At 39.2% G+C, this 15,231-nt stretch overlaps 1 protein-coding gene across 15 annotated transcripts in view; it reads left to right on the top strand.

The window, feature by feature from the left end:
• The window catches only part of PRDM2 (PR/SET domain 2), a 95,491-nt gene that overhangs the window by 24,179 nt on the left and 56,081 nt on the right, over positions 1–15,231 (top strand). For 8 of the 15 annotated variants that reach the window (XR_001351177.2, XM_023744258.1, XM_023744255.1 and 5 more), the window contains 2 exons: positions 6,358–6,510; positions 12,724–12,850. Coding sequence is in view for 7 of the 15 variants with exons in the window: in XM_023744258.1 (XP_023600026.1) it covers positions 6,358–6,510; positions 12,724–12,850 (280 nt within the window). In the remaining 8 variants the exon portion in view is untranslated. Of the gene's footprint in view, positions 1–6,357; positions 6,511–12,723; positions 13,164–15,231 lie in introns of those variants that run through there. The other 7 variants (XM_014468275.2, XM_023744265.1, XM_014468274.2 and 4 more) reach the window with 4 other exon arrangements.

Below are 15,231 nucleotides of genomic sequence, written 5' to 3'. Positions count from 1 at the left end.
AATGGAAATATAATTAGGTATTGTCTGTCTTCCAGGAACAGATAGGGAAAGGGGGAAGTGGTGTGTAGATCATAGTGTTGGATTCAACAAGCTAGATCCCCAGAGAAATAAAGATGAAAAGGAGCCTTAGACAATATGACAAACTAGAGCCACTGGAATGGAGCTGGGACGCCAGGAGAAGGCCCATCTCCATCTCTAATGTGTTAGAGCCATAGTGGGCGGGGAATCTGTAGACTCTAACTTGGGAGGGGAGGGAGGGCGGGGGCTGGTTTTAGTGAATAAAAGGTTTATCTCAGCAGGAGACTATAGGTATGAAGAGGTGTCATAATTGCCCTGTGTTAACTCCTGGTGTGGTTATTGCAAATTGAGAGTACGTAAGGACCTCCTAGGCAGTTTATGGTACTTTGCATTAATTGAATAAGATTTTTTTATTTGTAACATAAAATGTTACAAATTGGAGTGTGTACTAAATTTTGAATTTGTCGTAAAAATGTGGAAATAGACTTGCTACATATCATTTGTTGAGTTTGAGCTAGGGTGGGAGTTTCACCTGCCTTTGCATTGTCTTTGAGAAGGAATGGTAGTTGGTTCTCTACTTTCTTTCCACTATCCTAGAAGGTGTTAAGGCCCTTGTGCAGTCTAGTAATGTGTAGTTTACATTTTAAAAATTCTGTCACATTTTAGTGATTAGGTTCTGTGTGCCAGCTACTGAAAGTAATTGTTTGGAAAACAAAGTTTGACTGAGATAGATTGTATATAAACACATTTTTTTATTGCAGTTCTTACTTATAAGGTTGAGTCTCAAGACAAATGAGAAAGCTACATTATTTTTTTTAAATGTGTATGTGTGATGATGTTGGGAGGAGTAGGAAGAGGAATATTTTAGCTTAGCATTGAGCAGACCTTGGCAGCCTTCATTCAAACTTAGGTTTTCATTCAAAAGACTAACTTGCTCTCCCCACCCACTTCCTTTGTTTGCTTAAGAGTTATACTAAATCAGTGGAGAAAAGGTAGAAAATTTAGATAAGCAGCAGAAAAAAAAAATATGGCAACTCTACTTCTCAGAGAAAACCATAATTTATTAACATTTATACTTACATAGTTTCAGATTATTTTTTTCTTCATATAGTCATATGTCTAAAACAAAAACGGTATTATATAAGCCATACTTTCTGTAAATGGCTTTATTTAATCATCAATGTATTGTGACTATCTTTTATACCAATAATATATTTCCACAACTTCTGGTTATCTTTGTTTTCTTCTAGTTACAGAAACAATGTGGGCTTATTGGAAAAAATTCTTTAAGAATACAGAAATATGTTACAGAAAGTAAAAGTTTCCACATAATTAATCATTTATGCAGTAGTACTTTTTAACATTGACTTAGTATTCTGCTATGTGCATGTATTATCATACTGTCCAAATCCATAGAGATTTCCATCCAGGAGTGAATTTGAGACAAGTCTACAGTAAACCACACTGCTATGCACATCTGTGTACATACATCCTGGTATGATTGACCCAATGTCTCATGAGACTAATTCCTTTAAATGTATATGCTGGTCAAAGTGCATGTACATTTCAGTGTGTGTGTTCTCAAGTACTGCTAAATTCCATCTAAAAAAGTGACACTAATTTATTCTTTGATCAGCATTGTTTGGGGAATATTTGCTTTTTTTTTTTTTTCCCAAAACTGTAATTGGGTAATGCCAAACAAAGTAAATAAACAACTCTTAGAGCACAAAATGAAAGCACCTTATTGCGTACAGGTGCAAAAGCAAGAAAACAATATAAACTTACCCATATTTTAAGTACTTGTGGGTAAATGCCCTTTAAAAACATTTTCAATAGAAAAATGACTTATAAGTCAGTTTACAGAAGATGAAAAAAAAATCAGTGCTTATTTATTTTTATTTATTTATTTATTTTTTAAAAAATATATTTTATTGATTTTTTACAGAGAGGAAGGGATAGGAACATCGATGAGAAACATCGATCAGCTGCCTCCCGCACACCACCCCCCACTGGGGATGTGCCCGCAACCAAGGTACATGCCCTTGACTGGAACGAACCCGGGACCCTTGAGTCCGCAGGCCAACGCTCTATCCACTGAGCCAAACCGGTTAGGGCAGTGCTTATTTATTTATTTATTTGAGAGAGAAAAAAACCATCAATGTTGTTCTATTTATATTTGCAGCAAATGTTTACTTTCTAATCTTGTTTTTTTTCCCTTAAGAAACAACTGTTACCAGTTTGATAGGTGAAAAAATTTTAATTTGAAGTTATTTTTTATTATTATTAGGTAAGTTTAATTTTTATCTTCACAAGGTTTTGGGCATGTGTATTTCTTTGTGAGTTACTTGTTTGCACATTTTAAAAAAAGGAAGTTCTGTCAACATAAGCATTTTAGTTTAAGTATGACTTGGCAGATGCCTTAGTCCATTTTGAACCAAAAGGAACCATACATAAAGAATTTATTCAAGTGGCATACCTTGCTGTTTGCAAAGGTCAGTATTGACCTGGGAGCCAGGAAGTTGGGCACAGCCGGTGTTGTTAGCCCAGGTGGATGGGTAGACTCTTGATGCCTCCCTCCAGCTGCCGGCTGTAACTCGGTGCGGTTTTCCGGTCTCATCTGTGTCTCGTTGATGTCTGTAGCCATGTCAGTATGTGGGTTGAGAGTGAGTGGGATTTCTCTATCCATTGTGATATATCAAAAGACTTTAATCCAGTGGTTCTCAACCTTCTGGCCCTTTAAAACAGTTCCTCATGTTGTGACCCCCAACCATAAAATTATTTTCGTTGCTACTTAATAACTGTAATCTTGCTACCGTTATGAATCGTAATGTAAATATCTGATATGCAGGATGGTCTTAGGTGACCCCTGTGAAAGGGTCGTTCGACCGCCAAAGGGGTCACGATCCACAGGTTGAGAACCGCTGCTTTAATCCCAAGTAAGTAAAAAATAACTAATACAGACTGACAGTGTTAAAGACCAACTACTCCATTTTCCTTATCTTATCATGCTGACAAACGTGACAAAAATATCTCTTAAACATTTTAAAGTAAAGCAACTTATATTATTTTGGTGTGTAAGGTTTAATTTTTGCACCATGATGCTCTCTCTCCATAATATATCACTTGGGGGCTACTCTTTCTCTTTATTTTAAAGGGAGAGGAGTGTGTATGTGTGTCCTGAGGGTGAGTGTGACAGTGAGTTTTGAAAATGAGTCTGATATGACATGGGTAACCTCTCTTTAGAATGGTGCAACTAGGTGTTTTAGTAAACAGCCATTTTTTGAATAAACTCACTGGGGGTACTTATGGGATAGTGAAAATATTCTCCTTGGCACTGACGGTGATTGAATAAACTAACTGCAAAGCCCCTTCCAGCATGGTTCCTGTCACATAGTAGGTGCTTATTAAATGATGGCAGTAATACATTTGTGTATAATGGTATTCTTTCATTCATCCCATAGTCATTTATTGAGAGCCTACTGTTTATCAAGTGCTGGTCAAGGTATTGTAGGTACTGCGGGGAGTGAAAAGGCTAAAATGTCTTCTCCTCCTGGAGTTAATACTCTGCTGTAGGGAGACAGTCACTAAGTAAAATAAGTACGTAGATGATCTCATACTTTCAAAGAGCATAATTACTTTGAAGAAAAGTGAATTGGGGGGATGGGCTGCAGATAGGGAGACATGGCTTTGCAGTTTTAGCTAGGATGGTCAGAGGAGGGATGGGTAAGTAGAGGTCAAGCAGATCTGGGGTTCAACCCATATTTACTACTAATTAATTGAGCGACTTTGGGAAAATTATTTAACTTTTGATCCTCAGTGTTGATGTGTTAAAAAAAAACACACACGAATCTGCGGCCTAGGGTTAAATGAGATAATATGGAAAGTATGTAGCATTATCCCTGTATGGTTAGTGTCCAGTAAGAGGGGCATACCCTGGCAGTAAGACTCTAGACACAGGCTTGCCCAACGAGCGAGAGTGGAGGGGGAGCTTTTTGTTTCAGAAGGATGGCTGCAGTAAAGAGTTAGTGTGGGTGGGAAAGAAAAGAAGTGAGTGGCAGGAGTCGCAGCTGTGTGTGTAATGGAAGCATCGAGGTTCTTCCTTCCTAAAGGGAAAGTAGAAGACTTATTTCGTCTGCTTTGTTTCTGACAGGTCTGTTACCAGTTGATGCTGTAATTTTATTTCAGTGCCTAATCAAATGTTTTATAGTCTAGTTTTGGGGAAGTAAAACATGTATATATGTATATGCAAAGATAAAGTTAAAGATGGTTGCTAAATAGATTTTCTTTAAAAGGAAGGAATGTTAAGTGCTGGAGGCACCTGGGAGAAGGAATTGGCTGAGATCGGATGATCAGGGAAAGCTGCTTGCAAGTGTAAATTTGTTTTGACTCTTGAAATATGGGTTGGGTTTTTGGTCTTTTTTTTTTTGAAGGATACTGATATTTTCCGTTATGTTCCATAGTACCTCAGGCCTGACAGGTGCCCTGGATAGGGAAGTGTTTAAAGGTGAGCTGAGTTTGCAAAAGCATCATACCCTATCACCTACTTGGAAGTTAATGCAACTTGTTTACTCACTAACTTCCTGTCAGCCCTGCAGTGAAGAGACCTGCTGAACTGTGGCACCTGCAGGACTGGGCGATGTGCACAGCAACCCAGGAAGCCAGGGGTTAGGGTGCTGTCAGCTTATTCTTCCAGCTCTGTCTTCAGGGAATAGAGCTGTCACTTGTCTTTGTGTTCATATTTGCAAAGCATTTGGAGATCATTCAGCATATTTACCATAGCTCTTCAAGTTTAGGAGGAAAAAAATTACTCAAGCTCAGATAGAAAAATAACTAATGCGGATTACATGGTTTTTAAAAATATATATGTTTTTATTGATATGTATGTGTGTGTGTGTGTGTGTGTGTGTGTGTGTGTGTATATATATATATATGTAGAGAGAGAGAGAGACACATATACTAGTACATTTATATTTAGAGGGAGAGAGAGAGAGAGAAACATCGATGAGAGAGCATCAACATCGTTCAGCTGCCACATGCACACCCCTTGTTGAGGCCCAAACCCACAACTTGGGCATGTGCCCTGACCAGGAATTGAACTAGTGACCTCCTGGTGCATAGGTTGACCCTCAACCACTGAGCCACATTGGCCAGATGGATTACACAATTTTGGATAACAATTTTCATCTTTTATTTTTTCTTTCATCTGTTGCTTATTTATTTTGTTTCTTTGAAATGATTTTATATAGTATCTCCCTATATAAAAGGCTAAGTGACCGACTGTCCGACTGCCCAACTGACTGACCGGCCAGTACATATGACGCACACTGGCAATTTAAAAATAAACGTTGACTCGCACATGCACAATACATATAAAGCTCTCGCTGGTGCCAATTGCATGCATGTTTCGATCTGTCATTGTGGATCATGAATTTGGTTGTTTTTGTTGACATTCTGAAGCTGAAAGAAAGCAGTATCTTGGACAGAATATGTCTGAAGACCAACTATTGGCACAACATACCTCTGAAGCTGAAAGAAGCCTGCATTGTCGACAGAATGCCAGCATTTGCAATGACTATTCTAATTATTTTCCTGTCAGTGTGCACGAATCCATGCACCGGGCCACTAGTTTGCATATAATGAAAAATAATTGTCTTCAAAGTTGAAAATAGGAACATTTTAAAGATACTGTCATGCCGGAAGCCAGTCTATCCTTGCTGCTTGACACAGTCGCTGCAGGGAAGAAACATCTGCACAGCATTTGTTTCAAGGGACCTGGCATATATGGCATACTGTTCTTAATATGTTTTCTCCCCTACTTAGCGCTATGTGTTTTAACCAAGGTCACTTCTCTGAGAAAGGTTGTTTCCCCAGGTGGGGATATTTCCCTGGAGTTAGGGATTAACACGACTAAGGAAGGGAATAAATCAGTAAAACCCCTTAACTAAGTGCCAGGCGGGTAGTTAATCACTTTAACTACAAACAATCACACTTAAGCTACATAATCTTTACTTAGGATAATCTCCTTCAGTTACTTCCTTGTAGCTTAACAGAACAATAGAGTAGTGACCTTGGAATGGAGATAACAAACACTAACCTTTGGAATAGAATGGATAGGATTAAAATCAACTGGTATAAATACAGGTGTAACAGGAGAATAAAGACAGAACCTGGCTGGAGAACCTGACTAGAGAACCTGGCTAGGCTGCTGATCAACTGAACGCTGTCTCCGTGTCATTTCTTCTTCGCCGACTCTGTCCACACCTTGGGAACCCCTGGACCTGCTGGGGTTGGACCCCAACACTGTCATTTTAACAAAGGTATTTTCTTTCTTCTCCCAAGGTATACTATCCAAATTTGGGATGGATGTGCATTGACGCCACCGATCCAGAGAAGGGGAACTGGCTTCGATATGTGAATTGGGCTTGTTCAGGAGAAGAGCAAAATTTATTTCCACTGGAAATCAACAGGGCTATTTACTATAAGACTTTAAAGGTAAGAGTGTTAGAATTAGTCTGTTACTCTGCATGCATTTTTGCAAATACCGTCCTTAGCTGTGACTGACAGTAACAACTTTGCAGACTTTGAAAGGATTATATTTGAAAGTGGTTCATCAACACATTGAAGGTCTGCGTTTTTAAATATCTGGTTGCCGCCGCTTCATGTGCATAAGAGCACTGAAGCATGAAGATTGTGTCAAGTAATTACTTGCTGCATCTTTATAGATACTGAGGAGCTAAGCGTGTGGCAGCTACTTCCCTCCTCCTAAGATACAGATGTATTAGGAACTGTCTGACAGGCTGATTTATACAATGTAGGAAACCACCAATAGCTCTGGTAGTTCTGTACTAACTGAAAACAATCTTGGTCTTCAGTATAATGTAGCCTTGGATTAGGTTTTTCCTAAATTTTATTCAAAATTGGGATTAAGTAGAACATGTTTCTTCCTTTGTGAAATTTTTATTTGGAGACATTCATTGCTGAGATGAAAAGAAGAGGAAAGTAATTTTTTAGGGTTTGAGGTGAGGTCACAGGTCACTGAACACATCAGGGAAGTTAGTATTAGGAAGCATTGAGTGTGGCTGCATTTCTGCAAGAAGCAGGCCCCTGTCTGTCTCTTGTCACTTCTCTCTGAATGCAAATCTGCACTGGTCCTCCGAAGGCGGAGTCTTGAGGCTCTAAATATAGATGATTGTTGCTTTTTGGAATAGATATGTTTGCTGAAATTGTTGTAAGGCAAATTTCTCTTTATTCACTGACTTCTATTAAAAATGTCATGGATTAGGGGGACAGCCTATGAAAAAATGATCTCCATGACATCAAAAACTCTAGTTGAACAAGCATTTAGGATCATGGTCAGTATTGTGGCAGGCTGGGTTTTGGTAGCACTAGGGCTTCTGGAAGTTTAGTGAGCATAGCTGCTTAATTTTCCTGTCATTTTTAGACAGTTGGATTGTCCTCTGCCTCATACATAGCCACATTCTTGATTCCAGTCCCTGTAGGAGCGGTATTTTTGTTGTACTTTCTAATTTAATACTTCTATAGCCCTCTCATTTTCTTTCTGCTGTGTTGTAATAGCATGATTCTCTAGTACAGCCGTGAGCAAACTACGGCCCGCGGGCCGGATTCGGCCCGTTTGAAATGAATAAAACTAAAAAAAAAAAAAGACCGTACCCTTTTATGTAATGATGTTTACTTTGAATTTATATTAGTTCACACAAACACTCCATCCATGCTTTTGTTCCGGCCCTCCGGTCCAGTTTAAGAACCCATTGTGGCCCTCGAGTCAAAAAGTTGGCCCACCCCTGCCCTAGTAGGTATTACTATACAGTTTCATTACACTGGAATTTGAAATTAGATTTAAATTTGATTCAAGAATTCATTGTGTTTCTCAGATTTATTTAAAGTGGGAAGGTATATCTGGTTGAATCAGTGAGGCAGAATCCTGGGGGAGATGAAATGCCAGCAAAGGGATGAATCTGAGACAGTCAAGGAAGGAGAAAGGAGGTTTCTAGGGAGAGCAAGCCCAGGGAGATGCTAGGACACTTTGAAGTTCTGTCATCACACTGCTGTCTCTGATAGCAAATCTGAGGAACACTGAGAAGCAGGAGAGAGAGTATTGGGAGAGTGAACTCTGAAGCTAGACTTCTGGATTAGATCCCAGCTTGCTGTGTGACCCAAGAAAAGTTCCCTTATTTGTAAGATATAGATAATAATTGTATTGACTTCATAGAGTGATCATGGTGATTTCTATGTACTGGTAGAGCGCTGTTGCCTAAGAAGTGCTAAATAAATGGTAGTTGCTATTTTTTGCGAGGTGGTATAATATGGTTAGGGGTGAGGACTGTAGCAGACTGCCTTGTGAGTGGATTTTGGCTTCCAGATGTGTGACCCTGAGAAGTTAATTAAACCATCTGTGTCTTAGTTTTTTCATCTGTAAAAATGGAGTTAATAGTAAAATTAATATATAGTTGTTGCAAAGATTAAGCAGGATGGTATGAGTAAGGTTCTGTGATGTGTACCTAGTCTCACCCTAGTACTCAAAGTTGTTAACTAGCTGCACTGCTACTATTATTTCTATCCATCTTCTTCTGAAGTAACATAGTTCTGATCTTTGCAGACCTCCCCCAATTCTGACCTTAGATGTTTGCTCAGGTATGCACAAGACCTTTCAGAATTCTTATTAGTGATTATGTAACTACAGATTAGGCTTTCTGTGAGTTAGATTTTGTAAAAAAATTACATGTGATGCTCTTCTGGGCTCACCTTCTCAATTGTCACCATGATAACTGGAAAGTCCCAATGTTGATTTAGTTGGTAATATAATTAAAAAGTATTTTAAAGCTTTGAAAGTTAACTGTTAACCTGCTATCCATTCTTTTCTTCATTAGTTTGACAAATATTTATTGTCTAGTAAGTACCAGGTATTCTTCTATAGTAGTGAACCAAACAGATAAGATCTCTGGTCTCATGGAACTTCCAATTTATGGGGAGGAAGCAAGATAATAGGCAAGTGAGTAAGTAAACAAAATAATTTCAGATCTTGATGAGGGCTTAGAAGACAATAAAATGTGATAGAGACTAGGGAGAGGACTGCTTTATCTCTGCTGGGTCAGGGAAGATAAGTCAGAATGAATTCCCCCCACTGGCATGTGTGGTCAGCCAGCCACACAAAGATGTCTGCAGGAAGAGCAGTCCAGGAAGCGAGGCCCCAAGAGAAGCAGAGATCTTCAAGTAGGAATATGCTGGAGTTTTTGTTGTTTTTAAGGCCATTGTGGTGGGAACAAGGGAAAGAATGTTAAATGAGTCTGGTGAGGTGGGCAGAGTCTGCGGAGTTGTCAGAAAGGAGAAAGAAGTATGAGTTTTTAGTCTTCAATTCAGTTCACCCATTCCAGAGTTGAGGCTTCTGACCTGTGACTTTTAAAAGGTCAGGTTGGGGACTAGATTATAGGGAAAGCATGGAAGTGCTTTGTGTTCCTGTAATTCTGGAGTCTTTTATTTTGACTTAGTGTCAAGAATGTTTTTTGGAACCCTTGCCTCTTCTTATTTGGTCTGTTAAAATTTCAAGGTTATATTTACTAGTATTTAGAGAAGAGAATATGCTTGATTATGGTAAGTCTGTCAGAATCCAGAGGAAAAGTTGGAGGAGTTTAAAGTCTTTCTGTTATTCTGGTTACATTTTTTTGTTAAACAAATGTAACATCAACATACAGTACATAAAAAAAGAGGTTGTTTGGACTTTTGACTTTATATTTTTTATATGCAGCTTTTATATTTCCTGTGTTTAAGAACACAATTTTTCATTTATTATGAAGTTTGACTTATAAAATCTTAAATGTGCTAAGCAGTAAAGACAAAAAATAGTACAGAGGCACACAGTCATTGATTTAAAAAGAGAGATGGTATTTTCCTCTTCATAAAGGTCTGTTATTTGTGTATCTGTTTTAATATGAAGTTGGGAAGTATATCGTTCAATAATATAATCACCTCAGTTGCTACACATTTTGAAGGTTATTCAAACAAATCACATTGCTTTTAATTCATCAACTCATTAGCCATTTAGAAATTTTATATTAGATTGAGGTAAAAACAGATTCTGGTATGGTATTTTTTTTTTTTGAGGGGGGCATGTTTTTATATTGTGTGTTTTGAAGTGAACAGTTTGTGCTGATATTTAACATCATCCAGTTGCTAGCACAGGGCATACAGGTGGTACCCTCAGAAGCCTGGAGTGGATTGGCCACGGAAGCTCACACTCGGAGTCTGGGAGGAACCTGGAACAGGGCTAGAGGGTGTCTTCACACAGTGTCCTGGTTGTGTTGTTTGGATTAGGAATAAATTGGAAATGCATTTTTTTCTCTCACTCCTTTCCATGTTCTTCTTTACTTTGGTTTTATTTAAGTCTTTACATGTTTCCACAAACTCTAATCATTTCAAATATTTATGATACCACCATTTCATAAATGCGACTTAACAACAAAAAGTCAAGAAGCAAACTGTACATTTGGAACTATAAGTGGTTTATTTAAACAAAAAAGCCTGTTCCTTTAACAGAAACATATTATCTCATCAGAGTGCTAAAAAGTATTTAATGGATATTTAATTCATAAAAAATCTTATATATAAAATCTTATGTATTTTAGCTCATTAAAATCTTATACATATTATATTAGTATTTTTTTATGTGTGTTTTGTTTGTTTAGGTTTAACAGACTCAAGAAGGTAAATGATAGTACATTGGCTTAAAGATGAGAAAATGGCAGGTTTTAACCATCCGTGGGGAAGCAAAGGAAACGGTGGCTTATTTTAAAGACTTTAGAATGTTTTAATATTTGAACTATATAAACTGAGTTTTGCAGAGAATGAAACAAAATAATATTTAATTTAAAGGGCATTATCTAGAAGGTATGTTGAACTTAGGAACTATGTTGTTTCTAAACTGACATCTTGTTTACAAACAAGGGCATCTTCCATAACCTATAGTGCAGTGATCTAAAGCAGGACGCTGATAAGGTGTATAGTTTATTGGCTAATCTATATACCTTATTCATATTTTGTCAATTGTTCCAATCATGTTTTTATAGGAAAAGAAAACCCAGTTGCATTCAGTTATAATGTCTTTTTATTAGTCTCTTTAGTTTGCTTTTATGGCCTTTCAGTTTTGAGAGAGCTGGTCAGTTATTTTGTAGAATGTCCCACAGTTTGGGCTTCTCTTGTGTTTCATCGTGATTAAGTTACATTTATTCATGTTGGGCAGAAATCTCCAGAAGTGATGCTGTGTTCTTTTCTGTGCATAGTATCAGGAGGCACATATGTCTAATATCATTATAAAGATAGTTTTTAACTTTGGAACTAGTAAATGTTTTAGGGGGAGATATTTTGAAACTTTGAAAATATTCTGTTATTCTTCAAATTTCTGCCTATAAGTTCCATCAATAATTCTTGCCTGAATCAATTATTACTGTGATGATTACCAAGTGGTGATTTTCTAATTCCATTTATTTTTAATTGAATTTGTTGGGGTTATATTGGTTAATAAAATTATATAGGTTAAAGTGTATAACTATAATACATCATCTATATATTGTATTGTTTGTTCACCATCCAAAGCCGTCTGCTTTCATCACTATTTATCCCTCTTTTTCCCTCTTCTACCTGCCTCCTTTATTTCTTTTTTAGTGATTAGTTGGGATCTGCTTTAATGAAGTTTTCCTTCTTACTTATTTATTTGTTCATTCATTCATTTAGATCAGTATGGACTCATTGATTCTTATTTTATTCATAGGGTTTTAGGTAGAATGTTACTTGTGTTGACCCTCTCGGAAGTATTTGAACAGATGAGTCATTGTGAGAGAAACCAGTCAGACATTTCCCTAAATCCTATTTAGGAGAGTAATCTTTACACTCAGTATATTTGTTCTTCAGGGTCTTGTTCTAGGTGTAATCAGTATGTTGGTGGAATATGTCCTCACTACTGACATGAAAGTTAAGAATTAATGTTTTAGGAGCATAATACATGTGACGTAATTTTAGGTATTTCCTTGTAAATTTGTCATGTAAACTCGATGTGTGGTACAGAGGGTGAGACAGTGAATTTTCTATGGACCTGAGTAGAGAATTTAAACTATATACACAGTGAGTTTTGCAGAGAATGAAACAAAATAATAGGTGGTGGCAGTGCACAGATATAGCCTGTCCTTTTAGCTTTTCCGTGATGTAATTAGCGGCGACTTAAAAATGTGCAGTGGCATGTAGTTCTTCCTTATCAGGCTTAACTTGCTCTTGGAATCTGAACCGTGCACTGGTAATTAGATTTCAGCACTTCTCTTTCCAAACCTCCTGGTTCTTTCTAATTGTGCTTGAAATTGCTCATCAGCTAGATTTCATGAGCAAAATGGTTCCGGGCTTTTCTTTTTTTCCCTTCTGTAAGGCGTTGAACAGTAAGATTCGCAGCATATGGCAGTTTTGAGTTTAAAGCAATCTCTCTAGATCCATAGATGGCCTTATGGACCATGGAGAGGAAGCGGGCGGGAAGTGAGGTCCTCCCTCCAGCAGAGGGTTCCTTCCCGCAGCCGCCGCCCGCCGCCGCAGAGGGTTTCGGAGCCCTTCCTGCCCGGCTGGCCTCTGGCTCGCGGCCCCTCCCTGCCCCCGCCCCACCAACAACCGCCGCTCTGATTGGCTCGGCGCCTGTCTCTTCTCTCCCCGCAGCCAATCGCGCCGGGCGAGGAGCTCCTGGTCTGGTACAATGGGGAAGACAACCCCGAGATAGCAGCTGCGATTGAGGAAGAGCGAGCCAGCGCCCGGAGCAAGCGGAGTTCCCCGAAAAGCAGGAAAGGTAGGAGCCCGCCGCCGCCGCTCCCTCGCCGCTCCGGGCCGGCAGGACCCAGGCCGGGGCGGCGCCCGGAGCTCTCGGTGACCTTTTCCGGACTGACCGCCTGCCCATGATCCGGCCCCCCCGGGCCGCTGCTGAATCACGGCGCCGGACGCTGCGTGGGCTCTTTTCTAACTTGGGGCTGGGATCCGGGCGTGGAAAAGTGCACGGACCCCAGCGCTGCCCACAGGCTAGTTGTCACTGCCCCCTCGGACGTCAGGAGAGCCGGACTTACGGGCGGGAGCTGCAGCCTGTGCCTTCCAGCCGTGCACTCCCGGTATATTCTTAGCTTTTTGTGCTATTTGCCAGAGAACGCGTCATAAAATGTGTTTCCACAGTGACATTTCCAGGTCCGCAGATTCCCTGGCCGCGTGTCCACCCGGGGCTGCAGTAAGGGCCGGTCGCGCTGCGGCCGGGCTGAGGAGCCCATGTCCCTCGGAGGGCAGAGCAGGCTGGCCGGCCGCGCACTGCCACTCCGCGCGGCAGATCGGGCACTGTCACTGCCCCGCGAGGGGCTGGGCCCTGTCACTCCAGGCCGCTCGGCACCCCCCTCCTCCCGCGGGCCGAGCCTTCGCTCTCCGCTCCGGGATGGGCCCTGCCACTCTTCCCCACCCCACCCCTCCCCACCCCACGCGGCGCGGCGCAAGATTGCAACACTCTTCGGGGTGGGCTAAGGTCTCAGCACAGCAGATCTTCCCGAAATCAGACCATTAGCAGAATGGAAGTTGAGAGTGTGGTGTTTTGTCACTTTTGACTCAACTCCAGTAGTTTTGTTTTATGATGTTTTCAAGCCAAGGTAAAGCGTAGTCACGCTTACAAAAGGGAGGGGATAATTTCCGGTAGGAAAATAGTTTGGTTGCATATATCATATTTCTAGCTGGCATTTTGACTCATTGTTGAGATTTAAAAATATATATTTTTTAATGTGAATTTGTGAATCTTCCATAGAGCCTAGTTTGAATATATGCCAAGGCACAATATGACAGTTTCTTACTAATATAAAACTCTTTTGTTTTTGCTCGCTTTGGTCTTAAGTAAATTTTTATAGTCATCTGAACTTAGGCATCTGTCCTTTACTCACTACATTGTAAAGTAAATTGTGGAAACCATACTGTAAAATCACAACATAAACTTGATTTAGGAAAAAAGTAAAAATGATACTTAAAAGTGTAGGCAAGAAATCCTTTTTGATTTTTCCATTACATATTCTTTGTATTTCACAGTATCATGAGAATAACTCATCCAGGGGACAGTTTGTGGGCCTTTTACTAAATACATCTTCTGTATTTGTTGAATATGATTTTGCTAATGTTTTAGGTCATTAAATAATCTGATCCTGAATTAGATGATCAGGCTCTAGGAAATTCCCAGGTTTTTTTGTTTTTACTGTTTTAACTGGGTATTGAGATTTTGTTTACATTAGGCTTAGTGCATAATTATTTGCAAAGTGTTCACATAATTCACCTTGTTCCTTTATTTAGTGTTCATTTTGTTTTAACTAATGTCACCAGCCTCTCCAGGTAAGTTGTGATTTGCAAGGACTAGAGTTTGGGGGGGAAGGGAAAGTGTTTACTCTGCTACTAAGCCTAACTAACTGATGTATTTAAACATATTCATAGCTTAATGGAATCGTCACTCCAGGGCTATTCTGTTTGGCATACTTTGGCGTGCATATTTAGAACATTTTATTACTGTTTGCTTTCCTTCTTAATTTATCCCTTAATTTTAAAAATCTATTTAGTTAGATTTAGGAGGGGAAAACGGAAAGTAAACTTTTTGTTTTATTACATGAACTTACACATCTTTGAATTCATACCTGCCTAAATTGCTGTTTTTTTATGTTGAGTTACATAGTTCATATTTCTTTTTATCCTATTATTATTTTTATAACTACTCAGGGTAGTAAGCATATAACCAAACTGAATCTTAGGTTTTAATTAAAATACTTGGGTGAGGCTCATTCTTAGAACTTAGTCTGTTTTGAACAGCTTACTGGTAATGAGTCCTGTTTGAACTTTATGACCTAAAGTTTGGAGAGTTTAAATAATGAGTCAAGCTTTTTTTTTTTTTTTTTTTTCAATTAAATACTCGGTGAAGGCTAATTTATAGCTTGCAAAGACCTGAAATGAGAACTTTTTATATGAACCCGGTTTTATATAGGCCTTAGACATTTTAATATTTTTTCAGGTAGTGATGTCAGTGAGTAAATCGACGTAAAGCTCACTCAGTAGCAATGTTAACTTAGTATTTCTGAAAGCCAGATGTTGAAGATACACAACTGACAGGCAGATTGACAGTGGACCTAACTTCACTCCAGTCATGAGGGAGGCAGAGAAACAAAGGGC

The sequence above is a fragment of the Myotis lucifugus genome, unplaced genomic scaffold (assembly GCF_000147115.1).
Source record: "Myotis lucifugus unplaced genomic scaffold, Myoluc2.0 scaffold_441, whole genome shotgun sequence".
Lineage (NCBI taxonomy): Eukaryota > Metazoa > Chordata > Mammalia > Chiroptera > Vespertilionidae > Myotis > Myotis lucifugus.
This window is presented reverse-complemented; position numbering and strand designations above follow the sequence as displayed.